This window comes from Acipenser ruthenus, chromosome 7 (genome assembly GCF_902713425.1).
Source record: "Acipenser ruthenus chromosome 7, fAciRut3.2 maternal haplotype, whole genome shotgun sequence".
Classification (NCBI taxonomy): Eukaryota; Metazoa; Chordata; class Actinopteri; order Acipenseriformes; family Acipenseridae; genus Acipenser; species Acipenser ruthenus.
The window spans coordinates 55810193-55837582 of record NC_081195.1 but is presented as its reverse complement, the minus strand read 5'-3'; the positions used below and the strand labels follow the sequence as shown (position 1 = coordinate 55837582).

Sequence of the window (27390 nt, the reverse complement as noted above, 5' to 3'; positions counted from 1 at the left end):
TGACTTCCTGGACGATTTTACGCCTTGCTCTTGGAGAAATTTTGGCAGGACGGCCACTCCCGAGAAGATTCACTACTGTCCCAAACTTTCTCCATTTGGACACTATGGCTCTGACTGTGGTTCGGTGGAGCCCCAGAGCCTCAGAAATGGCTTTGTAACCCTTTCCAGACTGATAGGCATCAACAACTTTTTTCCGGAGGTCTTCAGGAATTTCTTTTGTTCGTGGCATGATGTGCCTCTAGAACCTGCGTGCTGACAACTTCATTCTGATGGTAAGGGCCAAAGTTAGTCAGATTTATATTGGGCAGGGCTGACCCAAATCAGGCCTGGTTGTTAACCAAAGTACTCAAACAGCTGACCCTAATTATCCCTTTAATTTGGTTGAGTTAACTAGGGGGGGCAATAACTTTTTCACACCTGAAGATTGCATGTTTGATTACCTTGCACACCAAACAAATTAAAGAAGCACCAAACTTTGATGTCATTTTTTTCTCTCAGACTCCCTCTATATACTACTACAACCCAGAAAAAAATCTGACCAAACACAATGTGAGAAATGTGCAAAAATGCAGAAAATCAGACAGGGGACAAATACTTTTTCACAGCACTGTATGTGTATACATATATATTAGCTCAAAGAGCCAGCATTCATTATAAGCTGTTTGTATATATAATGGATATTACTAGCTACATTCATACGTCAGTTTCTAATTTTGCACAATCTCTGCATGCTTTCGGGGATTGTTGGAATCGTTTTCAAGTCTAGACAGTATTAACTAAGTTACATCCCATATGAATGAAAAAGGTATTGGGAAATCTACATAATCTAAAATATAGTTGTGATCCACCACTGCAGAATTCATCCCATTTGATTATGGCATGTTTACTGTTATGTGTACTGTTGGTTCCATTTATGGGGTTTAGACTTGAACTGTATCTAGTGATGAAGTGATCTGTGAATCCCCTTGCTGGTATTTCAAGTATGGGAGTTAAGATTTTTTTTTGTTTGGTTTTTTTAGAGTTCTTATAAATCATTGTTCCAATTGGTACCATTTAATTAAATACACCCCAATACATCAATATTTTTATTTCCTAGTCTAATGTGTGTATATTTTGAAATACTGTTTTATTTTGTATTTTAATATAGACTGTGTTACGCTGCTGCTGACTAAAGGGGCACCAGTTGATGTTCCTGATAAAAATGGATTTACACCAATACATATAGCTGCTGCAAATGGACATTTCAGGTTGGATAAACTTCTATTGAACATTTAGAGTCTCGTTAAAGCTTTGTATCTCCTGGTTTCATTTTTTATTCATGTAACTCTCGCCAACAAAAAAAATTAAAGCTGGTGTTTGTTGCACATATTGGGAGTCTGTGAAGTCAACTTTATTCAGAATGTTGCTTCAGTTTGTGCAGATGGATTTTTCTACTTTATACCGCCTTTATTTTTGATAATTATTGGGCATGTCTTGGTCTCCTCGTTGCACATCAGATACTTTTTTGTTAATAGATTACTAACAGTACCCTTGTTGATCTATGGTACACTGTGCTACCATCTCATTGAATATTATTATTCTTATTAGTATTATTGGTATTGGTATTATTAGTAGTACTGTTGGTATTATTATTGTATTATTTTTATTACAGTATTATTTTTAATTAAATAGAGCCCAGCTTCCTCATTTCAGCAATAATGACTGCTTCATCCTCCGATAGGTGCATTGAGCTGTTAATAACCAACAATGCTGATGTTAACCATGCTGCTTCAGGAGGGCAGACACCCCTTCATTTGGCTTGTGCCAATGGAAACTACGACTGTATTAGAATCCTGCTGACCGCTGGGGCAGATCGAACTGTAACAACCGCTGTAAGTGAAGATTTTCACTGCTGATTTTAAAGTGCGCTCCCTCTCCCCTAGTCAATACTACAACAGTGCAATTAGTTTTCTTTGTGGGCTGCATAAGCAGTACATAACAAGATGCAGAGTGGATTGTCACGGGGGAGGGGAAAAGTATTTGTTATTTTTTGAGTCGGTGCCAAGCCACATCAATTTTATTGTCTTGGTTTTCAAAAAGATTTAATCATAAACACAAATTAAGTTATTTAAAGTGGGGATCTGTTCTAGAGAAGGGTATATTTAAATGTATGAGTTACAGTATGTACCAATCTGCTGTGCTATACCTAAATGTTCCCCCAAAAAATAAGGGTATTGATCCAGGCCTGATATATTACTAGTATGTCAATCATTTAAAATGTGTTGGGGGTGGGGTGGATTTCCAGTAATAGTGGAACCCATGTGTTTCCGTGACAACCAGTTATCTTTGGCAGATATTTCTTTTGCAAGTCATTGTTGAAATATTTTATTTTATTTTATTATAGTTTGAAAAGTGTATTTTTCCTGTTTCAAAGATGTACACGCATTGTACACGCAGGTATCTTAGACAATATTAAGAAGAATTTTGTTTACAGAGTAGTATTTCAAATTCAAATACAGAAGCAAGCCTGCAAAGGGGGTAAACCAGTTGTCAATTTAACTGTTTCACACTTCAGTACTATTAGGGTCAAAGAGCATATAGTAGTCTGCTGTGCAAAATCTATGGAACAGTTGCATTGTGTTTCAGGATGGACTGTTCTATTGAACTGAGTTCACCCTTCTACGTGTCTCAAGGGTCTATCCAATGTAATAAACAGGATTACGGTATACTTTAAAATCCAGAGTTAAAGTTCATTTATATTATTTTTGTTAAAACTGAAGACATCTGTCAGACTCTTTTGTGAGCCAGCCAAGTACAACAGCATGCACAGAATGTGATATTTCAGAATTAGAAAGCTAGCTTGGAACGGATTTATGCAAAGGAAGAAAATGTTGGGTACTGTAAGTAGTGTGTTTAATCCTTAAAAACACTGCGGGGCGAGGGAGGGGGTGCATGTATTGTTTCTAGAATCTCGATTGCATCTTATCACATGACTCTTTCCGAAATACTGTAATTATTGTTTTTTTTGATGTTTTATATTTGCTAATGCATACAAATACAAATAGTTTTTAGTTTTGTTTAATGAATTTGTTTATTTCTGTTTTCTTGCAGTGTTTAAAGTATTTCCTTAGTTTCATTATGGATAATCTGAATTTGGATTTCGTTTTGATTTTCTTTTTTTTTTTTTTTTTTTTAACTGCTTGCTGTGTTTTTTTTTTTTAGGATGGCTGGACACCAGTTCATGCAGCTGTTCACGCTGGTCACGTCAACTGTCTGAAGCTCCTCATGTATTATGAAGTATCTGGAGACAGAAGGTTTGCCAATGAATCCGAATCAGGCTCTGATTCTTCCGACTCCAGCTACTTGGAGACCATCCGTTCTCAAGGAGAGGAGTCCATGCTACTCGCTAGCCTCATCAACCATGACGACAAAGAGGGCTGGACTGCTGCCCACATAGCAGCATCCAAGGGCTTTAAGGTCTGTCAGCAGCGATGTATTAAAAAGCAGCATAAAAGAGAGATTATGAGATTGATTTTTTCTTTTTAAACACAAATGATGTTGTGAAAGACCTGTGTGTTCTAAGAAAATAAACTACCAAATAGATTCAGAGCATTCATATTTTTGTGACTATAATAAAGCACTTTTGTCTAAGGCCCCTTTAGGGTCCTCATTCAAAAAATGGGGACCCTTATTCGCACTACATGGTGAACATGACAACTGCCTTGCTTTTGCATCTTCAACACACTTATATCATACCCTCCCAGCCTCCTATTGACGTTTTGGGTTGCATTTGGCCATAAAGCAATGAACCCTTGATCTTATACAAGGGTTGCTTAACCTTGCATGTACTGTGCCGTTATTACGGGATTATGTGGACTTTCTGTAGGTGCGACCACTGGTTAAATGATCTATACTCTGCCTGATCTTTAATACAGCCACCCTAAAACCTGTATGCCTGCACATCTTTTTATTGGATTAAGTGATTTTTATTGGAGGGAGTAACAAATTACTCTTATGGGAAAACGCCCACTGGGCTAATGTGGGATAGTTATAGGGTGGGTGTTAAGATCGTTACTGTTCAGATAATTAAAATGGATGCATACATATTACTGTATACTTTAAAAAAAAAATGGGATTGTAAGTGAGATTCTGATTACCATACTGGTGTTCCCAGTAATCTATAAGAAATATTTATTTATTAATTTATTTACTGGGGGAGGCGGCGTGTGTCAAAATGTGTTCATTGTCCTAAATAACTCATCATGCATTAGGAACTGTGGAAGGCTTGCTGTGCCTGTCATTGCATTAATGCTGTTTCCCATAATATGCATCTGTCTGGACCTGATAAATAATTAACTGGCTTCAATACTAAAACCGACTTCATTAAAGGTTCATGTGTCGGCCTTTTCAACTTTTCACTTGGGATTTTACAGAGAGCTATTAAATATTCATCCCTTCCCTATTAGCCCTAATGAAGGCAGTATGGTACTCAAACCTTTCTTAGATGTGTCACATTCCCATGGGGTTCTGTTTCACGTTGTTTTCAGAATCGGTAGATTGCTGCTTGTTTTTGCTTCTGCTAAAATGTCATCGCTGTCATTTAGAAAGCTAATGGGTGACTCCAAGGTCCTGATTCCTTTGGAAATAATGAAGGTCCCACAGCACACTTATAGAAAGGGTAGGGCCTTTCTATAAAATACTTCCTTTACCCACCCTTGCATGGAGCAGGAGATCTTTATAAAAGAGAGTACATTCTCAAAGGGCTGCACTGTGTAGATCTCTATAGTAGATGTGTTGTCATCTGAAGCTGCTGCACTGAAGAAGAAGAAAAAAACAAAATGACCAGGGGCAACATGGGATGGCCACCAGCAGAGCTAGCTAAATCAGCTAGCTGAATCCTGCTTATGATTCTTCCAGAATTAGGTTTCACATTAAAATGACTAATGCATGACTTAAACTGGGGAGGTGCTTGCTTTCCTGTTGCCTAGGTCTATTATGACGATTAGAAAAATACAGTATAGCACCAAGAGCCAAAAAAAATATAATCTTATAATCTAAACTTCCCCATAAGACAGTCTTGGTCAAGTTCCATTACATCTGTTTCATGGCCAGATTGGTTATATTAAGGATCTGGTGCACAGCTGTATTTTAACCCTTTGCTGCCCAGTGTCCAGTATATTTGACATTGAGAAAATCGACATTAAATATGTATGGGAACATACCAAGGGCAGTAAAGGGTTAAGACTATGTCCAAGCAGTTTCATAATGTACATTATCCCGTAAAACAAATGTTTTTGTGACCACATATGACTTTATATTTGTTGCATTAAGTAAATACTGTAGGCGGTCATATTTGCTGTTATGTAGCATTTCCTGATTATGCGGTTCACTACTTCTGTATTCTGATTTATCCAAATTGTATTTCGGTTCCAAACGTCCAATCAAGCTGTTTTGCTGTGTGCGCTACACATGGACAATAATGAAATCACAATACCTTGGCCTTCAGAATATGTACAGTACAGAATATATCTTCCCCACACTCCTCTGTTGTGCTTTATCCCCTCCTTTTAAAGGGATGAACCCCTGGGGGTGATTGAGTAGTTCAGTGTCTAAATCCAGTCTGTTGTCACTGTAGATATGAGTGAAGATCGGTGTGAGCTGTTCTGGTGGTTTGTTAATGAGGTAGACTTCTATGCACTAGGAACCAGGCTTGGTATTCCAACAACCAACAGAATGAAAATGTATTCTAGAAATGGTAACAACCTGGGCTGAAGAGTTGAATAAAACAAAAGCTTTAGCTGTACCTGGTGGGAGGGAAATAGGAGCTGCATAAAACAACACAGCTGTAGTATAGCAAAAAAAATTACAGAGAATGTTTTTTTCTTTTTAGAATTGCCTGGAAGTGTTGTGTAGTCACGGGGGACTAGACGTTGAGAAGAGAGATAAATGCAATCGAACCGTCCATGATGTGGCCACAGACGACTGCAAGCATCTTCTGGAGAATCTGTGTAAGTTGTGGTGTGTATGTGTGTTTTTTTTTTTTTGACAAACTAATTGTAAAAGAATAAAAATGAAAACCAATGAAATGTATGTTGTGTAACAAGAAGTTGAGGTGTACAGTACGGGTTCCAATGCTGTTTCAGAATGAATAATAATTGTATAAAGCCCTGGTTTAAATATATATTTCCCCTTTGTGTACTCTCTGTGTTTTGTTTGAAACTTAAATAACTATGCAGAGAGAACACCACTACAAATTTTCAGAAAATTGAATAGGTTCCATATTTTATATTGGGGGAGGGGGGGGGGGGATTAAAAAACAAAAAAAATTAATGGAAAGAATGACTTTCTCAGCTTTTCCAGTCCACTCATTTTAGTTAGTCATCTGATGACAGTGCCAAAATGTGCAGTTTTTTTTCTCTGTCTTACTGTAACATTTTACTAATTCATGCGAACTCAGTTCATGTTATTCAGATCATAAAACTTGTCTTCCAGTATCTGATTATTGCATGTAGTCTTGCATTTCCCTTAAAATACACCTATTTTGTGTGCAGTAGGCCTGTAGTTTTCCATCTGTTTATTAATGACTGAAAACCTTTAATTCCAGTTAATATTCAGAATTGTTAGTAGGGCTGCCTAACATGATGCATTCACTTCAGTACTTGTGTTACAGGAATCAATATGTTGAAAGTGACCTAGTTAAACAGAGCAGCACTTCTGGCAAAATAGGTGACCCATTTGTTTAACCCCAGATTAACAACAAACTGGGGACTTGATTTCCCTTTTCACATTTATATCCTGTGTCCCACGTGGTCTTGTTTATTCTATGCAACATTCTGCAGGTTCAAAAATGTGTTTGCATATAAAACATTTCTTTCACAGATTCATACAAGGTGCTTCTGCAGATCTCCCAGAGCCCGAATGAACAGATCTGTGCAATGGATATTCTTGAAGATGGAGTAACTATAGGGGTACTTAATGTCTGCAAGCACACCACCTGGGATGACCTGTCCAAAAGTTTGTCCCAGGCAGTTACAAACCACTTCCACCTGCTCTCCAGGGGATGGGAAGAGAAGGGCTCTGCCTTTAACACCAGTGCACAAGCTCCTATCGGCCTCGGCTCAAACAGCATATTTGCAGTCCAGATAGGTAGGACTTTTTTTGCAAAATCAATCTTTTTTCAGAAAGGATTTGTATTTGTGGGTAGTTGTCCTGGAGTAGCTACGGGCTCCACTATAGTAAGTGAGTCTTCAGTGTCTGCTTCACTGTTTCACAGACTCATTGGCTTTGTGATTAGATTCTGGCTGTCCCATAGTAGTTTGCTGTCCCTGTTCATATTTGCAACTTTCTTCTAAACTGTTAACCTTGTCAGTGGCAAGGGGTGCACTCGAGTGTGTTTAAAATAAGCATGTCTCATAACCAGGGATCCTAGGAATCTTTTTGCTGCACAATAACTCGGAAAAACCTGGATTTTCTGTGATGTCAGAGATTTTTTTTTGTTTTACACTTATGGAGGGACATAAAACATGCAAGGCTTTTTTTTGTTTGTTTGATAATAACCAAATAAATACACATGTCATATAAACATTAACACAGGCCACTTTGATTTTAATTTACGTAAACATAGCTGCTTAATAAAGCTGCTTCTGGTATTCAAGTTCAGTGCTGAATGAGGCTTCGGTTTACATCAGTCAGTACCAACAGCTGTTCAAAGTTGCCGAAAACAATAAAAATCACCACTAAAGATCGGGTCAATGAGTCTGGGAAGTATGTATTTCACGTTGATGGTAATGTGTTGTTTTGTACTTCATGCAGAAGGCTGTAGGTTACACTTGTAGGCAGACCATTGTAGAACACATGGGAAGCGCTAAACATAAATTGTATAAAAAGGAAACGTAAACAAGATGAGGCCGAAACAGCAGGGCCATCGAAAACACTGAAAGACCACTGTGTGTGGATAATTTCAGCGTCTTACAACTACCAAAGAACAGCGTGAAACTGTTTCAGATTTTGTAAAAATGGGCGTGAAAGCTGACATTCCTCTGTACAAAGGAATCCGGCATATATATATATATACTGTATATATATACAGTGTGTGTGGGTGTGTGGGTGTGTGTGTGTATATATATATATATATATATATATATATATATATATATATATATATATATATATATATATATATATGTATATATATGTATATGTATATATATATATATATATATATATATATATACATATGTACGTATAGAAACTCAATTTAGCCTTTTATTTTACTTGCCGAATAATGCCGATTTTTATTTTTATTTTTTTTATTTATTTATTTATTTATTTATTTATTTTTATCGGAGAATTTCATTTTTTTTTTTTTTAATTGCAGAAAACTAGAATCCGTGCTCATAACTCTTTGAAGATCCTGAGATATATCCTTACATGTTATTTGATTGCCTTTATTTTGATAACAAGCATGTTCATGTTCATTCAAAGTTCACATGGTGAATTTTTGGGGTGCATTTGCACCCTTTTCTTCCTTCCTAGGGTTGCAAAAAGTTTCCAGCACTCTATTTGATAAGTGCATTCTTTACAGTACCCTGCTTATTACCTACCACTGTTGAAAAAATGATTGTATTCTGCAAGTTGCAAAAATCATGTCTTTCATATACTAGGCAAACACTATCATGCAGCATCTGTTGACTTCAGGATTCAATGCCAATGTCAATGAGAGACGTCGGGCCATTCAGAGTAAATGTGCCCCATCTACAGGACTTGGAAACTTTGATATCGGCACTGTTTGGATTGGCATTTTATTTTTATTTTCAGGGGATGAAGCCTTTCTATCTGTTTTTGTAATGTATGCATGGTCTCTTTGTGCACTGCTGTTTTTTGATGAAAATACTGAAGCTGCTTTTTATGCACAGTGGGTCATCATTTAGGTTGGACCCTATTTTGACGATATAAAGTGATGAATCTGAATACCACTACTGCCTTAATGCATTTCATAAAACTCGTCTGAAAACTCTGTGTAAGTTTGTCTGTAAAAGTAAGGGAAATGACAGGAAGGATGTCATTTTTAATGATTTACACAGCGGCTACTGTATATTGTAAACAATGATGCAGTTAACTACAGTATAATCTTGATTACAGCTGTAAAGTCAATGACACTGCTGGCAGAATAATGTAGCATTGTGAACATAAGAAAGGTTACAAATGAGAGGAGGCCATTCGGCCCATCTTGCTTGTTTGGTTGTTAGTAGCTTATTGATCCCAGAATCTCATCAAGCAGCTTCTTGAAGGATCCCAGGGTGTCGGCTTCAACAGCATTACTGGGGAGTTGGTTCCAGACTCCCACAATTCTCTGTGTAAAAAAGTGCTATTTTCTGTTCTGAATGCCCCTTTATCTAATCTCCATTTGTGACCCCTGGTCCCTGTTTCCTTTTTCGGATACCTCTTAGAATTTTGAATGTATCAGATCGCCGCGTAGTCTTCTTTGTTCAAGACTGAATAGATTCAATTATTTTAGCCTGTCTGCATATGACATGCCTTTTAAACCAGGAATAATTGTGGTCGCTCTTCTTTGCACTCTTTCTAGAGCAGCAATATCCTTTTTGTAGCGAGGTGACCAGAACTGAATACAATATTCTAGATGAGGTCTTACTAAAGCATTGTAAAGTTTTAACATTACTTCCCTTGATACTGGTATGAAAGGAAATACAATAAAGTTATGTGATGGGAAGTTATGTAGTACAGTTTAAAGATGTTTGTATCATCTGAAAACAAGGCGAGAGGTAAGAAGTAAAGGTTTTGGATAAATACACAGCTTAAAACAAGGAAATGAAAGGTTAGAAGTCAGTAGCTAAACGGAGCAGATTAAAAATATATACAAAGTATTCTTACTATAGTTATCTTCTTTCCTGAAGATCTTCCAGAATCTTGTAAGACGTCTGCTTTGTCACTGTTTGAGTTTAAAAGTCCATATATTTATTTTAATCTAGATCACATGTTTTTTGTTTTTCTGCTGAGGCTGTTTTGAAATGGGCTTTTGTTGAAAGATTTCTTTCATTGTGGTTCTGCGTTTTTTTTTATAGGAGACACCACTTGGTACCCAGGCCAGGCTCTGGCTCTTACACCTTGGGACTTGTTGAAAAGATGTTGCTCTCAACACATCACAGTTAAGCTGAAAGGTGTGTTTTTTACGTTGTACATGTTACAGTTTTGTATTTGGATTTCATTTGTTATGTCTAGCAAGGATACATCTTATAGAATATAGTTACTTATGATACTAATAAGGCATATTTGTGAAGGGAACTTATATTTATTTTCGAATCCCTGCCACAGCTGTTGTTTGAACTGTTTTGTTTTAAACTCTGGCCATATCAATGATACAGGTCACACGCTTTTTCAAATATGTATTTTGCAGGATTTGCATCTCGATTACAGATGCAAGTCCTGTTACATTTATTAAAAAAAATAAAAAGCTACTTCTAGTTTTAATTGCAAGAATTTAGCTTACATGATTTAAGTATACTGTCTATTCATAGAACTATTATTAATCGCAATATATCCCAAAAGTAGTTAATAATTTTTTGGTCAGGTCCAGTGGGTATTAAGCTAATATATAGACAGGACAGTTGACAGGCTAATGGTTTGATTGGTAGCTCTTTTCTTTTTACAGATCTTGGCAGTGTGCCTGTCTAATGCATGGGGGTTTAAAGATGTACTTGAATTTATTAAACTTTCAGGGCTACTCTTTTTTGTTAATTTTTTTTTCTTTACATGTTTTTTGACAGGTTTGCAGGAAACGTCTCTCGATAGCTTGGCCTATGCATCTCTGATCCCGCTCCAGATGCTTCAGAACTACGTTCGGCTGGTATGCTAACTAGCACGAGAGGATTTTATGTGTGTTCATGTCATTTCTTTCTGCTGTCAGTCAAGCCACTTCACACCACACCACAAGGACAGCAAAAGTCAAACAAGAAAGACTCATAATTCATTAGATTATGTAGCTCCTCGAGTATAACATTTGATAAATGACAACTTTTTAAAGGATACAAGGCTTTGGAAGACATACATCTCCTAAGAACTAAGTGTACTAATTTAATGAGATGTTCTGTATCTTAACTGGAGTGAACGTGGAGTACATTTTAAATTCGAACATTTTAACTGGCATAATACTCGGGTATTGTAAGTATTATATCTGTTAGACCTGCGTATATGGCTAGTAGTATTTTAAAGGTGTGCTTATCTAATATTAAGTTTTTTATTGTTTTCATTAATCACGTTTGTCTTCTCAAACCTTGCCACTTCTCAGCCCACTGGTCTTAATCAGTCTTGCGGCTGTCGGCTATACGAAGTAATGTGTGTAAATGCAATATAAAAAGAACATACAACTGTACTTTGCAATTCACACCAATTCAATGAAACTGGTAATGTTGCAAAGCTAGTTGGGCACAATATCGAGTAACATTATATATATATATATATATATATATATATATATATATATATATATATATATATATATATATAAAATATAAGTATTCACCCCCCTGCAAAGTTTTCACATTTTGTTGGCACCTGAGCGTAGTCCACGACGCTTTCAAATTAGACTTTTACATGTAGAATCTACACAAACTACTCCACATTGATAGTTAAAAAATGCATATAGAATATAACTAAGTACGATTTACAGAGAAAAACAGATTAATCTTAGTTGCATAAGTATTCAACCCCTTTGCTACTGCAGCCCTAAATCAGCTCAGGTGCAAATGATTTGTTTGAAAGGTCACAAAATTAGTGAAATGGTTTCACCCTGTGTGTACTCAAAGTGGTTTAACTTGTAGATAATTTCCCTCAGGTATATAAAGACTTTCAAGCTGCAACTCACATAGTGATCCAACAAAGCTACCATGAAGACCTAAGGAGCTTTCAAAACAAGTCAGGGATAAAGTATAACAAAATTTCAAAGGCGCTGATTATCCCTCACAGCACATCATTAAGAAGTGGAAGATGCATCATACCACCCAGACACTACTCCGATCAGGTCGCCCTCCCAAACTGAGCAGCCCGGCAAGCAGGAACCTGGTTTGGGATGTCACTCTGAAGCCAACAATGACCTTGAGAGATCTGCAAAGTTCTGTGTCTGAGATGGGAGTCGGTGTTCACATATCAACAATAAGTCGGTCCCTACACAAAGCTGGCCTGTATGGACGTGTGGCAAGAAAGAAGCCATTACTCAAAAAGCCTCATCTTAAAGCACGTATGGAGTTTGCGAAAAAGCATGTAGATGATACTGCAGACATGTGGAAAAAGGTTTTGTGGTCAGATGAGCCAAAAATTGAATTTTTCAGTCTAAATTCAAAGCTTTACATCTGGTGCAAGCCCAACACTGCACATCACCCAGTCAACACCATCCCAACTGTCAAGCATCATGTTATGGGGATGCGGAAAACCTGCTTGAGTCAGCCAAGACTGAAACTCGGGAGGAAATTCACATTTCAGCAGGACAATGACCCAAAGCACAAAGCCAAAGCCACACTGGAGTGGTTGAACAAGAAGAGAATTAATGTTCTTGAGTGGCCCAGTCAGAGGCCTGACTTGAATCCAAATTTTTTTTTTTTTTTAATTTTAGTCGTCGCCAATTATTTTTACCCCGGTTTTCACCCCAATTTAGCATGCCCAATATTATCTGTATCCCCGGCTCACCGCTCGCAACCCCCCTGCCGACTCAGGAAACGGAGGCTGAAACACGCGTCCTCCGAAACGTGCTCCTTCCAAGCCGTCATTTTTCGCACTGCAGATCCACAGCAATGCTACCAGACCTATAGTGCCGGAGGACAACACAGATCTGGCGGCTCCGCTGCAGAGCCACAGGCACCCTATCGGCCACAGGGGTCGCTGATGCGCGGTGAGCCGTGGATTCCCCTGCCGACCTAAGCCCTCCCTACCCGGGCAGCGCTCAGCCAATTGTGCGCCGCCCCCTAGGAACTCTCGGTCACGGTCAGCTGTGACATAGCCTGGATTCGAACCAGTGATCTCCAGGCTATAGGGCACATCCTGCGAGGAGCGCCTTTACTGGATGCGCCACTCGGGAGCCCCGACTTGAATCCAAAATTTATGGCGAGACTTGAAAATTGCAGTCCATCGACGATCCCCAACAATTTTCCCGTGAAGAATGGGCAAAAATGTCACCATCCTACTGTGCAAACCACTGTGTATATATATTTGCAATTTGTGATGAGTGTATTGTCTTTTATTTGTTTGGTTTTCTGTGTCAGCTTGTGTTCTGTTTTAATTAGGTGGAACAGTATCGCAATGTTATCTTCCATGGGCCTGAAGGCAGCTGCCAAGAGTACCTAGCCCATCAGATTGCACACTGCATAAAGGTAATAAAGGCACAAAGCACTCTTTTTAAAGCAGGTTTTTGTTTAATGCATCCATAAAACCTTTTATAAAAAAATATATATTTTCACACAGCACAAACAAGAAGCCTTGGGAATCCGATGTGAAATGGTAAAAATCGAAGTGGATGCTAGCTTGTCAAAAGAACAGTTGGTGGAGTATTTCATTAGCTGTGGTTAGTAGTTCTTAATTTTTTATAATCTATAATGGGCATGTATTTTATTAGTCATATTTATAATGTGCAGTTCAGTCTAACAGCCAGTAGATGTTCAAGCATTAAATTGGAGAGAGAGAGAGAGAGAGAGAGAGAGAGAGAGAGAGACTTTGACTTTTAAGATCCTTTATTAAACATTCCAATTAAAATCCATTAAAAATCAATAAAAGGTAAAACACAAACAAAATTAAGATTTATCAATATTAAAAAAATCTTAAAATACATCATGTTCTCCTTAAAAATAGATTTTAAACAAAAAAAAAGGATCGTAAAAAAATCAATTAAAAAAACAGTGTTTTCTTTCTGTTAAAAACAGATTAAAGCCAAAATTAATAAAAACACTGTAAAACAATAAAAATAAACCACTCTGTCCACTAGGCCCTCCCAGTTTTTCTGCATATATCTCTACTCCAAAAAACACCCCCAGCACTTTTATACCTGTCCTGTCCCATCTCAGTGCCTCGGGCAGGACAGAGGGGGTGCAATCATGCCAACTGCCTGACAGGAAGGTGTAACACTTTGCCCAGTTAACTCTTGCTGTAGAGGCTCTCTGAAATGTGTGCAGGCTCTGCTGTAATGCCTTGATGTCTCTGTCACTGCACACAAACACGTTCACATAGTCTGCATAAGCGGACACCTTCACTGCGACAGGGGAGGATGAGGAGGGCACTGCCCAGCCAACCAGCCGGCCCCTCAGCAGGGGCTCTATGGCCAGTGAATAAAGCATTCCAGACAGGGAGCAGCCCTGCCTAATACCCCTGCACACTGGGAAGGGCTGACTCAGCCCATTGTTAATCTTTAAAATGCTAAAAACATTCAAATATAAAAGCTGGATGTAAGAAATAAAAACAGGGCCAAACCCGAAGGCTTCCAGGGTTTTAAATAGGTATGTGTGGTCGACCCTGTCAAATGCTTTCTCCTGATCTAAAGAAACCAGCCCCACATTCAAATCACATGTATTAGCCATTGATAAAAAGTCTCGAATTAAAAACAAATTATCAAAAATGGAATGTCCCGGTATGCAGTAAGTTTGGTCCGTGTGAATTACAGCTCCTATACACATTTTTAGTCTATTGGCCAAACATTTTGAAATTATTTTAAAATCGGAACATAAAAGCGAAACAGGTCTCCAGTTTTTTAGCAAGCACAGGTCTCCTTTCTTGGGCAGTAGTGTGATTACTGCCCTCCTGCAGCTGAGGGGCAGTTCTTTATCTCGGAGGCTCTCTCCCAGCACCTGCAAAAAGTCCTCACCAATCACAGTCCAGAAACTTTTAAAAAATTCAGCGGGCAGTCCATCAATGCCAGGAGCTTTTCCATTTGAAAGCTGTGTAACAGCAGTGGTCAGCTCTTGATATGTTAGTGGCTGATCTAATAGGTGCTGTTCTTCCTCGCTCAGGGTGTGCAAATCCTGGAGCAGCAGGTCCGTATCCTTCTGGTCACATGGCTCTTTGCTGTATAGTTCAGAATAGAATTTTACTGCCTCCCTGCTGATCTCCTCCCGGCTGTACAGCTCCCTGCCGCAAAGCGTCCGGACGCAGTGCATCTGCCGGCTGTCTGCTCTCCTCCTCTCCAAGCCAAAAAAGAAACTGGAGGGGGTGTCCATGTCTTTAAGCTCCATGAAGCGAGAGCGCACCAGCGCCCCCTTCACTCTTTCCTTCAGCAGGCTGCCCAACATGTGTTTCTGCTCTCTCAGGGTTTGCAGGGTCTGCTCCTGGTGGTCTGTGTCCAGGCTGCTCTCTAACTGGAGAATTTTCAACTCCAGCTCTCTCACCGCTGCGTTCAGTGACCCGGTTGAATTGAGTGTGTACTGCTGGCAAAAGATTTTAATCTGCGTTTTGCCAATGTCCCACCACTGCCGCATATTTTTATAAAGTGTTTTTTCTTTTTTCCATATGTTCCAGAAATCATTAAATTGTTTTACAAAAATTGTGTCCTGTAGTAACTTTAAATTAAAATGCCAGTAGGAGGTGCTGTGAGAGTCAGTGGTAAGTATTACTGTAACTAACAGGCAGTGGTGGTCAGAGAGGCTACTGGGGATGATGTTGGCTTTAATGAATTTATTCAGATGAGTGTGTGATGTGTAGAAGCGGTCTAACCTGGCTCTATATATTTGTTGTAAGCGGCAATGAGACCAGGTGTACTGTCTTGCATTAGGATGCAGACACATCCAGACATCAACCAGGCCACTGAACTGAAAAACTGCAGCTAATTCACTTGAGGATTGGGGATTGGGTTCCTCATTGTTTCTATCCATTGTAAAATCAATAGTGCAGTTAAAATCTCCTCCCACCACCACCACATCGTCATTATCAATACTTTAAAGAGCTTGCTTTAATTTAGTAAAAATTAAAATGCGTTCCCTTCCTTTATTTGGTGCATAAATATTAATAAAAACAAATACAGTACCACCCAACCTTGCTCTTACTTTTAGTAACCTCCCTTCTTCAATTTCTTCAATGTCTAAAATTGTTGCTCCAAGGCTGGGCTTAAATAAAATTGCCACTCCTGCACTGGTGCTTGAGCCGTGGCTCAGCACACACGGCCCCTTCCACTCTGCCAGCCACGCAGCCTCATTCTCCCTGTCTGAGTGCGTCTCCTGCAGCAGCGCGACCCCCGCCCGCTTCTGCTCTAAAAACTCACATAGCTGCGCTCTTTTAAAAGACTGTCTGCAGCCATTCACATTAAAAGAAATAAAAACGCACTTTTCCATAGCGGCTAAAAAATATAAAACCGACAGAATAAAACAAGCAACAATAAAAAAATTCTTAAAAGAAGTATCCATTATAAAATTATTGGTTAGCATCATTAGAGATCTTTTTCTTAATTATTTGTACATATTTTTTAAGACGGTACCTTTTTTTCTGGTCAAACTCCTCTAATGTTGCCTTTCGTGTGACGATGTGTGCTGAGTGGAGGAATAATCTCAAATCGGGGAAGAAGTTTTCAATTTCAACCCCACTTTTCCCTTTTGTACTTTCCATAAACAGTTTAATTTCATCTAGGGTATAAAGTTTTTTCCCCCTGTTAACGGGTTGGCTATTGGGGATGTCAGAGATAAGTGAGGAGTCAGAGAGCTCCCCCTCCATTTCCTCTGCTCCATCCTCGCTGTCTGCTCCGCCGTCCACGGCTGCCAGCTCCTCCGCGGCTCTCTCCACCTCTACAGAGCCACTCTCCTCTCCTCCTCCCAGCACAGCCACAGCCGTCACCGCTGCCTCTGCCTCCGCTTGCTGGGGTTCAGAGAGAGAAGAGCTCTGCACAGCGCCGGGTTGTAAGCCCGTCGCCGTGCCGCTCCCCTCTCCCTCCATGTCAGGAGGGACAGACCCTCCCGGCTGAGACTGCAGGCTCCCCTCCAGCACAGGCTCGGGGCTCTGCTCCGTTCCCCGCTCGCTATTGGACAGATCTGCAGCTTCTTTGTTTTTTTGTTTTTTGGGGTTTTTTTTAGCTACCATCACAAAACCCTCATCATTTTCAGTAGCTTCATTTTGTGACGGACCGTGGCTGAGTCTCTTCAGCCTCGGCTGTGGTGTGGGCAGCTTCATCCCGTTCGGCGGCTCCCTGGTCTCTGCAGACTCCGGCTGGCGCTGCGATGGGGGAGCAGCCTCATCCTCCCGCTCACCCCCAACATCCCCAGCCTTCTCCCTGCCATCAGTACCCTGCTCCTGCCTTTCCTCATTTCTATTTTTTCTTGGGCAGGCCCTCCTCTGGTGTCCCTGTTCCAAACAGTTAAAACACTGCATTGTGTCCGAGCTGACAAAAACAACGCAGCCCGTCCCTTCCACACTGAAGCTCCAAGCAACATCAATCACCTCCCCCGGGTTACTCAGCAGCAAAAACGCCTGTCTCCGAAAAGACAGGACGTGCTTAACATTTGTATTTTTGCACCCTAAAGGTATATTTTTAATTGGGGACACCAGTTTGCCATATCGGGCAAGTTCATTTGCCAAGGTCTCATTTTTTAAAAACGGCGGCACGTTTGACATGATTACCTTGGTAACAGGGGTTACTAAGGGGGATACTTGGATAAAATTCCCTTTGACCGAAAAACCTTCCTCCACTAGTTGATTGACCAGCGATACCTCTTTTAAAAATACGACAAACCTTTTATTCATACAGGATGCCGACACTATATTGTCACACCCGACCACCTCTCCCACTGCCAGCAGGCACTCCTCCACCGACACACCGGCATCGGGCAAGCAGCTAACCCCGTGTCGGCGGCTGAGAGCCCCCAGCCCTCCAGAGTGAGATCCCATAACGGGACCTACACACACACACACACTACTCTATAAACGGTAAAGTACAAACAAAGCAACGAAACAAAGATATATATATATATATAAACGAACTAAACAATTAATAAATAAATAAATAAAGATATTTGCAAAAAATATAGTAGCGAAAACACTCTCCTGCCGCACCAGCATTCAAACGCTACCGCCTCTCCGCAAGCTCCTCCCACAATCCCACAATCCTCCGAGAGAGAGAGAGTTAAACAAGTCATAACCAGGTGAGTGTGATTTAGTCAGATTTCTGTGATTTAGAGAAGATTTTGCAAGAGCCTAATTGCTCTGACACTTGTCATTTTTTATATAATGTACCTAATTTGAGGGAAGTTCTGAAACCAAGGATTGGGTTCACAGGTTTTTAATAGTAAAACTGTAATACCAGCGTAGGGTAATTAGGACAGTAAAGATCATTTGCAATCTTGTATATATACTCTCTGTGTGTAGCTCTAATCTGATAGCTGTACTGGTTTTCTCAGGCTTTCTGGTTCCAGTGAAGGACTTGCCAGGGACCGAGAATGTAGTTGTTGTGCTGGAGAATTTGGAGAGAGCTGATTCACTGGCTGAGCTTTTAGGAGACCTTTCAGAGCCTATTGAAAGCAGGGCCCCAGGGAGCTCGGTCATCCTGCAAAACAGTAAGAACTGTGCTTGGCTGCCTTCTTACGTACAGTACACTGCATCACCAATCAGCAGGATGAGTGCTGGCCGATGCTGAGTGTAAAAGCTTGTAAATATTTGAGTCTAACGAGAGGGCTTTAATCCAGAGCCACCACATCCCTACAAGCAGGGTTGAAATTCTCAAGAAAAAAGTCCTATGCGCAGCCAGGTGTAAACATTTAAAAAAAATGACAATTTGAGTGCCAATGAATAAAAACTTCTAAAATGTATAGATATTGCTACGCAAATTATTTGTAATCCAAAATAAACCTTAAAAAATTGATAAAAGATAACCAATTCACCAGAAGCTGAAAATACTGAAAGCTTTGTACCCTCTGCATGTATCACTCAGTCATGTACTGTGATGTAACACTTAAGTTAAACCTGAAATGAGAAGTGCTGTATTAAGACATATGACACTATGCAGTATCTGCTGTAGAGAGGGAGTTTTGTTTCAAGATATCCTAAAATAGGGGTGATATTATACAAAAGAATTGTATATATATATAAAAAAAAAAACTGCTATAAAAAAGATACAAACACCCCTCCTATTTTTTTTTTTTTTTATGTAACAGGCACTACTCGTAAAAGAAATGTGAACATATATCTGTTTCTTTTTTTAAAATTATGAAATAACTTATGAAAAGGCTTCTCAGAGCCGATCAAGAGGAAATGTGATGGAATTATGTCAGTGTTACACGTACTGTACATTCGGGTTGGAGAAGTGAAAGAAAGATTGACTGTAATCTAATGCTTTCAGATACAAATGAAAATTGATTTTAAAATGTTACATTATGAGCCACAATAGTGATTACTGTTGTTTTTTAACAGCAGTTTTTGTTTTAATTTAAAAAATATTTCACACTTGTAAAGAAAGTTCCAACTGGACTTTTATTGTATAATTAATTACTAGCTGGCATTTTTTTCTCCCGCGGAATGGTCAGTCAACTTCTGAATCATTAACCGTTTAATTTAACAAAACTTTACGTCGCTAGTGTGGACACAAGCATGACTTGGATTTGTATCTTCATGGGAGTAACATTCAAAAACTCAGTAACTTTGTTTTTAAATTAATCATGTACATTAAGAACATATTTATATATAATTTCTCTGTGGAGCTCTTCCCAGAATGCATTGATATACTTTACTTTGTTTTTAAATGGATGTTATTTCATATGCCCCAGAAAACAGCTATATTTTACACATTTTGTCATTTTCATTGTTTTGTAGGTTTAAATGAAAAAAACTAAAATATGAATCAGGAGACTAAATTATACATTTCAAAATAGTAAACTTAATACGAACAACCATCTTTTACTTTCCATTCAACAGAGAATTGGTCGTTGATATCAGGGGAAGGTACCAGCAGATTATTTTGATAACGTTATTGACTAATCATAAAAAAAACAGTAAAAACGCTTAAACTAGTTTCCCTATTTTCTTCATTAACAGCACAGGAAACCCACAGTGCATATTACTTCCAGGAGAGCAGCTTCCTGATTGGAACCCTGGCAAGGTCCCATCTCCACGGCGCCGAGTTAGTGGTACAGCAGCATTTCCGCTGGGTACAGCTGCGATGGGATGCAGAGCCCATCCACAGCCTGCTTCAGAGATACCTCAGGAGAAAGCTGGTTGATAAGGTCAGAATAAATGCAGTATTGTACTGTGCTGCTGTTTAGCTGCATTCTTCTTGTATATTAATATACTAAAGTCAAGAGAGGCTTATCAGATCTGGAGATGTGTAGTTGTACTGAAATACTTTGTCCAGGCCACGATAAGCATAATTATCTCTATTTCTAGTTTCATGTAAAATAAATGATTGATTTCTCTGGAGACGGATGGCAGTAATAGGAAATGATTGATTGCTGATTTACCATGCAATCTCAATAGTAGTGTAAGCTTTCAGCTGTGTGTGATTTTTATTTTTTTTATTTTTTTTACAATTTAGATGACGTATTAATTTTATGAGTGAAATTTCAGGTGCAGCTTTTATTAATTTTTATAATATGCAAGATTCTGTTCTGTTACTGTATACTAGTTTTAATTCTTCAAATTCTTCAGTTTAAAGGTCAAATGCCACCTCCACCTGACTTGATTTCTAAAGCTCTGGGATGGATTTGTTCTGTCTGGCACCAACTTAACTCCTGTCTGTCTCGCCTGGGAACACCGGAGGCTCTGATTGGACCAGAGATTTTCTTCACTTGTCCGATTGTGCCCAGCCATCTCCAGTCTATTGTCAAGTAGGTCTTTCTTCAGGCAGGGATTTCTGGAGATTTTGTTTTTCATGTGTTTCAATTTATTGATTAATCAGTAATGGGAGTTAATCACATAATTTGGTGAAATTAAACATTGTTTTATAAAAGTGAAGTAACATGGTGGGTGAAAAAACAATTTAAGTGATTAAAGACTATCTCAAACTTTGCAAAATGTCAGCTAAAAGTTATTAGATGTAACCCAATTTATACAAATTCTTACATTTGTTATATTAGTCAAGCCAGACTTTTATGTGACATGTTTTTCAATATATATTCATTCAGTGAGTCTTGCCAATATCATATGAAGCACATAAAACTGAATGTAAGGTTCATTCTAAAGGAAAGGCTATACTGTACTCGACCCCTTTTGTTTGTGAAGGTGGCTGTCCAGGCTGTGGAATGCAGTGATTGCTCTCCGAGTGGAAGAAGCCATTCTCTCGAGAGTGAGGGTGAAGAGGTCTCTGGTGCAGGTCCAGTCGTCAGGCAGAAAGAGCCTCAGTCAGGGGCAGCAGGCTGTGGTCAAAGCTGCACTCAGCATCCTGATCAACAAGGCTGTTCTCCAGGGCTGCCCTCTCCCCAGACAAGGTACTGACACCACTATTGTGCTTATTTCGGGTGAAAATCGCAGCATCTTAAGCTGCTTTTAGCTCCTCAATTTCCAAGTGCATCAAATGTGCAGGAACTTGATACAGAACAGCATGTCTCCACTGTCATGAATTATCCCTTTTATACAACCCATCGTGGCTCTGACGCCCAGCTCTCTTTTGAAGTCAGATCTGTTGTTGACACAAACTTGAGCTAAAAGTATTTTGTTCTTGTGTCTTTTTTTTTTTTTTTTTTTTTTTTACAATGTATATTTATTTATTTTTAATTGATGCAAGGAATTTGGAAAAATAACATTCATTTGAATTTGCTATAAACAATTTGTTAGAAAGACACGGGAGATCATTTAATTAAACAGCAGCAAGTTCTCACCAATTCCATTTAACAGCACAGGCAGGAGGGGAGATTTAGTAAGGATAGCATTTCTCCTCCCTGCAGAGCGTGCAAACAGGTTTAATGTAAGCTACACAGTCTGGTGTGTGTTTTTTTTGCCTGACAAATTGTTGAAAACCAGAACAATGCAATAATAAGAAAAGTAATTCCTTTCATTCTTTCTGGGGAACGGGTGAAAACCTGGACTGGCGGTCCATTTTGAAGTGTACAGGGTGATTAGAAAGTAAGTTTAGCACATCAACGCACCATGTCATTGATGTGGTAAACTTACTATCACCCTGTATATAAATTCACTGCAGTTGACTGAAATATCAAGCCTCCTGCTGTCTACAGTATTAACAGACTACACATATTCAGCCTCTTGTTTTCAGTGAGTAATAAGGATTTGTTACTCTGCGGGAGAACTGGGCTTCCACTGCGATCTATATTTACTTTCAGGCCAATAAATCTTGATGCCGACCGAAAAACAGGTCTAATATTGTATCTGTTTTAATCTTGTAATGCAGAAATAGAAGAACATCTGTCAGAGTTCCAGGGAGGTAGCTTCCCCTTGTCTGTGATCACCAGTTATAAAAGTGGCAACAAGAAAAGCAGAGACAGTGGCTCCTGGAGGAAGGCAAGCACCAGCCCTCGGAAGAAGAGCGGCCATTCTCTCTCGCAACACTGGAGTAAACAGGCAGGACAAAAAAAAGGTACGGTCTGCAGCCGCTTCAGATTCATTGTAATGTGTAAAAAAGAATGTAATTGTATGTAAAAATAATGCGATATCTTGTAACAATTGTAAGTCGCCCTGGATAAGGGCGTCTGCTAAGAAATAAATAATAATAATAATAATAATTAAACAAATGTGCTTACTATTGTTGTGTGTTTTTTGTTTTGTTTGTTTTTTCTGCACTTAAAGAAAACAAGCCCATTCTTTTAAACATTGCAAATGATTTCCTTTCATTTATCTGACAGCTTGACCATGTTAATTAAGAGGTTATTGTGCAGCCAATTCTTGAAATCATATGGCACGGTCAGGACTAGTCTTTACGAAAGAGGTACTTTGTGAAAATAATATCTTTTTTTTCTTACAGGTGTTCTGTCAAAGACTGATTTAGACATAAGTTTCAGCAGAATGAATTCCCATACACAAAAGTAAGTCCTCATACTTTATTTTAAATAGGATTTACCATTATAATTATTTTACCTTTTTTTAAATTCTGGCTATACAAAACCTCAATCAATATACACTAGATTATGTACTTTAACGTGAAACTTCTTCAATGAATATGAGACATCAGTTACTCAGTAATTTACATAATGTCTAATATTAGGCAGCTATATGATAGTATATGGAGGGTGAGGCTGTAATAAAGATATTTAGGGTCCTAAAATTTCACAGAATTTGTGTGTAGGTTGTATGCAGATGGGGCCCATGATTATGGCAATACTGTGCTTTTATTAACATTTTGACACTACACCTGAAATATAGGAACAGGTACTGTATAGTGTTCTAGAAAGTGAACTTTTGAAGTAAAACTGTGAACTGACTTCCAAGCACCACTAGAGGTCAGTAACACAAAGCAGTAAAAACAAAACAAAAAAAAGATGCCATAGTGACATTGTAAGGTGTTTCCATGAATAAGAAGTAAATAAAGCACTTTGTGTAACATTTAAACAAAAAAACGGTTACGCAATTCTGAAGACACGTTACAGTCTCAAGATGTAAAATACATGTTGCTACAGTCTTTTTTACTTTATTATTTTATTTCTTTATGCATTATGTCTGAGTTTACTTGTGCAAAAAAAAAATAGTATTTTCAAAATCTCTTCAGGTCTGTGGTCGGTGACCAGCCAAAGACTGCAGGACTTGACCAGAGATTGTCCCTTTGCTCAGATGATGAAAACGACCTGATGCAGGAGCTTCAGAGCATGTGCTCCAGCAAGTCCGAGCCTGACATAAGGAAGGTGCGACCTGTCTGCTTGATTTAACCTTCAGTTCTGATTTGATGCTAAAGTAGTTATTATCTCCATCACCTTCTATAGTTGTAATAAAGCACTTTGTAGAGCCAAACCTTTTAAAAGGCAGCATGGCCGTGGCTTCAATTTTCCCCATTTTGTACATTCTCATTATAAGACAGAACACGATACGAGGTTCAGTAAACCTCAATACAGTATTGCGGGGGATTAAGGAAGAAATACATTTAGTAAATAAGGGCCTAACTGTGGCCTTACAATAAGTGATCGCACTAATCACCTACTCCAAATACAGTTTTATATAGACCTAGTACCACAACTAGTTTTAATATACAAACCATAAACAGGTCAATCCTTAAACTTAACTTGCTGTATTTTAGATTTCACAAGAGAAGAATGATTTCCTTATGTTTCCTGGCTCTCCAAGCGGACAAATGCCATTGAAGGCAGATAATGACCTAACCGTTCAACGGCAACAACAGAAGGTAAAGCAATGAGCAGGCGTTGTTGTTAAATCCTTTGTGTTTTTGCTTAATTATCTGTCTTAAATAACCAATGCCCTTCGTTCCTCCAAACAACAATTAATCACTTTATTGAATGGCTATTTGTCTGTCTGTGCATGCAGATCTACTGTGTGATGTGTCTTGTAACACGACAAACTGAGATGTAGTAATGGGAACACACTCCAGTGCTGACGAGGGTGGATACCACTACTTTGGAGCAGCTGAATGGACTTTGCTTGTTTGTAAAAATTGAGCTGAAACCTCCTCATAGCCAGATTCTATATCGCTGTGGGGTTGATTTGATCAGTCTCAGTCTATACCATGACAGGATAAGCCAAAGCAAGATTTATTTTAAGAGCATTTAACAGCAACAGGCTGTCACCCTGGATTTAATCAACCGCCTGGTTGGCACAGGGTTTCCAGTTCAAGGACCTGAAGGACTGTAGACATGCAGCACTAGAAGTAAAATTCACCTACCTACACCATATTGTTTTAATTCATTAAAATAAACACAAGCATGCATCCTCTTTTCAGGTTGGTGGCTGTCTCCTGAACAACAGTGCACCTGGGATTTGCAGCAGGGATAAACAGATGAGTGAATCTGGGCCAGCAAGTCCAAAGTCCCATCTGCCCATACCTTTAAATACAAATTCACAGCGTTCTCACAGTAGAAGCAGATATAGCAGCAGCAGTAATACAAGGCAGTTGGAGATGAATAATAACTCACCAGAGAAAATTTGGAATCTGCACAGAGATTTGCATGAAAATAACAATTAGACCTTCTTAAATCTTTATAGAACCGGTTTTAATTTTAAGTGTATGTTATAAAGTAGTATTACTACAGTTTTTGTATATGTAATTGTAAATGTACTTGTTACATTGTGTATTGGAGACCACAGTTTGTTATATACAAAGTATTGAATAAAAAAAAGAAAAAAAAAGTGCTTAAATAGCTTTTCAGGTAAAAACATTTTGGGTCAAAGTGACAGTGGTTAATTTTTGCTATTGAAATATTTAGTGTTCTACGTTTTATATAGTTTCAAGATAGGTTTAAATACTGTTGTTGTTGTTGTGTATTTGTATTATTATTATTATTATTATTATTATTATTATTATTATTATTATTATTATTATTATTATTAATATTCAGGGTTTTACCAAATGTGTAAATAAGAAATTTAGAAACTTATATGGTATATAACTTGGTGTCAGTTGCATTTCACTTGTACAGTAAAAAAAAAAAAAAAAAAAAAAGAATAAATATTGTACATATGTTTATAATATGGAGAATTGGGTTCATCAATTTTCACTTGTTTCAAAGTGAATGGAATGTGGCAATAAGTAACATAATTGCAAACACAGGACATTTTCTTTCAACTGCAAGCCATAATAAACATTTTAATTATCCACACGTACCTGCTGTGTGACTCGTGTTTTCAGGTCTTGCATGGATCTGCACATTTGGGCTGTAACTGTTTTGTTTCACGTTTTGAACACAACAATTGTACATTTGTTCAGTTCATAATTTGTGGTATTTTAACTAAAATATTTTCTTTATTTAAACTACAGTTTCTGTATTTGAACTGCTTGCAAAAGATACTTTTCTGCGTCCAATACTGTACTTTCAATCCCTACTATAAAATCTACACTGCTCAGTCATGCACAATGTATAACGTACTGCCTATTTAATTTCAATCCCTACTATAAAATCTACACTGCTCAGTCATGCACAATGTATAACGTACTGCCTATTTAATTTCAATCCCTACTATAAAATCTACACTGCTCAGACATGCACAGTGTATAACGTACTGCCTATTTAATTTCAATCCCTACTATAAAATCTACACTGCTCAGACATGCACAATGTATAACGTACTGCCTATTTAATTTCAATCCCTACTATAAAATCTACACTGCTCAGACATGCACAGTGTATAACGTACTGCCTATTTAATTTCTGATGCAATCTGCCAGAATGCAAAGTTTCCAGTGTTCAGTTTGCACCATAAGACTTATAATTCAATTAAGACAACAAAAAATGCAGTTTTACACATTTACACATTTCTATTTAAAGGAAGGTAGAATATCCAGAGTTCTCCATATTAACAATCATTCAAAAGAAAATTGTAAACACAAAATAATTTTTATTTATGATATGTCTGTTCAAAAAGAACAGTCCTTAGTATTTTACACTGTAAAAAAAGATACATTTTACAATTGAAATAATGGCATTTGTTTTAGAAATTAAGGTAGTGTATTTGCTGCATGTCACTAGAAATATGCACGTTTTAATAAAAAATCAGAATAAAATTTGATGATAAAAACATTAAGCTTTTATATTAAAATTGTCCAGTCATAAAATTTGGTGATTATTTATACAATGTGTCAAAACATCATTTTACAAGGCATATGCAATTTAGTTACTATACCTGCAGTGTATGCTATACTAGAATGACAAACCAGTCACCATTGTCTTGAATGCTCCTTCGGATCACACTTCATGCTGACCCAATTCATCATGGCATACACTTGCACTATACTACAGAAATGAGTCACCGCACCTGCTAAATTAGACCCTAAAAAATGACATAACTGTAATTGAACAGGCATTCATTTTCTGTCGACTGAACAGAACCATATGACTGAAGCAAGTCAACCTGAAGACACAGTAACAAAAAGGTCCTTTATTTATTTTGTCAAAGTGAGTAGTATTATAAAAAGCTATAAATACAGTTTGTGTAATGGTACTGCTATAAAGTGCCTTTAGCAGCAGGATGCATGAGCGAAATAAACGAAGTAATAATTTGCAGATCTTTTAGATTTTTTGGTTAGCTGGCTCTGCTGTCTAAGGTAAGTGACATTTTTAATGAATAGATGTCCTTGCATAGATAAACTTAGTTCCTGAAAAACAAAAGGGTAGGGGAACTTAATTCCTGTTGGCAAGGAGCAGGTAAAAAAGCACATGTATTTAAAAAACATATATATATATATATATAAAATGTAAAACATACATCCTAGACCAAAAAGCGTGTATGAATTGTATGAATTGGTTAATAAAAAGCAGCATATATTATATATATATATATATATATATATATATATATATATATATATATATATATATATATATACACACACACACACAC

The 27390-nt window shown here is 38.1% G+C and overlaps 1 protein-coding gene across 4 annotated transcripts in view; it reads left to right on the top strand.

Moving 5' to 3' along the window:
• Positions 1-25656, top strand: part of LOC117415478 (cortactin-binding protein 2-like) — a 63932-nt gene extending 38276 nt beyond the window's left edge. For 3 of the 4 annotated variants that reach the window (XM_034025910.3, XM_034025909.3, XM_034025908.3), the window contains 18 exons: positions 1148-1247; positions 1721-1871; positions 3202-3456; positions 5870-5987; positions 6859-7125; positions 10062-10157; positions 10764-10843; positions 13272-13358; positions 13450-13549; positions 18351-18506; positions 19981-20168; positions 20590-20768; positions 21163-21368; positions 22286-22471; positions 22856-22916; positions 23597-23729; positions 24119-24223; positions 24776-25656. In XM_034025910.3, coding sequence (XP_033881801.3) covers positions 1148-1247; positions 1721-1871; positions 3202-3456; positions 5870-5987; positions 6859-7125; positions 10062-10157; positions 10764-10843; positions 13272-13358; positions 13450-13549; positions 18351-18506; positions 19981-20168; positions 20590-20768; positions 21163-21368; positions 22286-22471; positions 22856-22916; positions 23597-23729; positions 24119-24223; positions 24776-25018 — 2711 coding nt within the window. In that variant the 3' untranslated portion in view covers positions 25019-25656. Of the gene's footprint in view, positions 1-1147; positions 1248-1720; positions 1872-3201; positions 3457-5869; positions 5988-6858; positions 7126-10061; positions 10158-10763; positions 10844-13271; positions 13359-13449; positions 13550-18350; positions 18507-19980; positions 20169-20589; positions 20769-21162; positions 21369-22285; positions 22472-22853; positions 22917-23596; positions 23730-24118; positions 24224-24775 lie in introns of those variants that run through there. The other variant, XM_034025911.3, reaches the window with a different exon arrangement.
• Positions 25657-27390: the final 1734 nt, after the last annotated feature.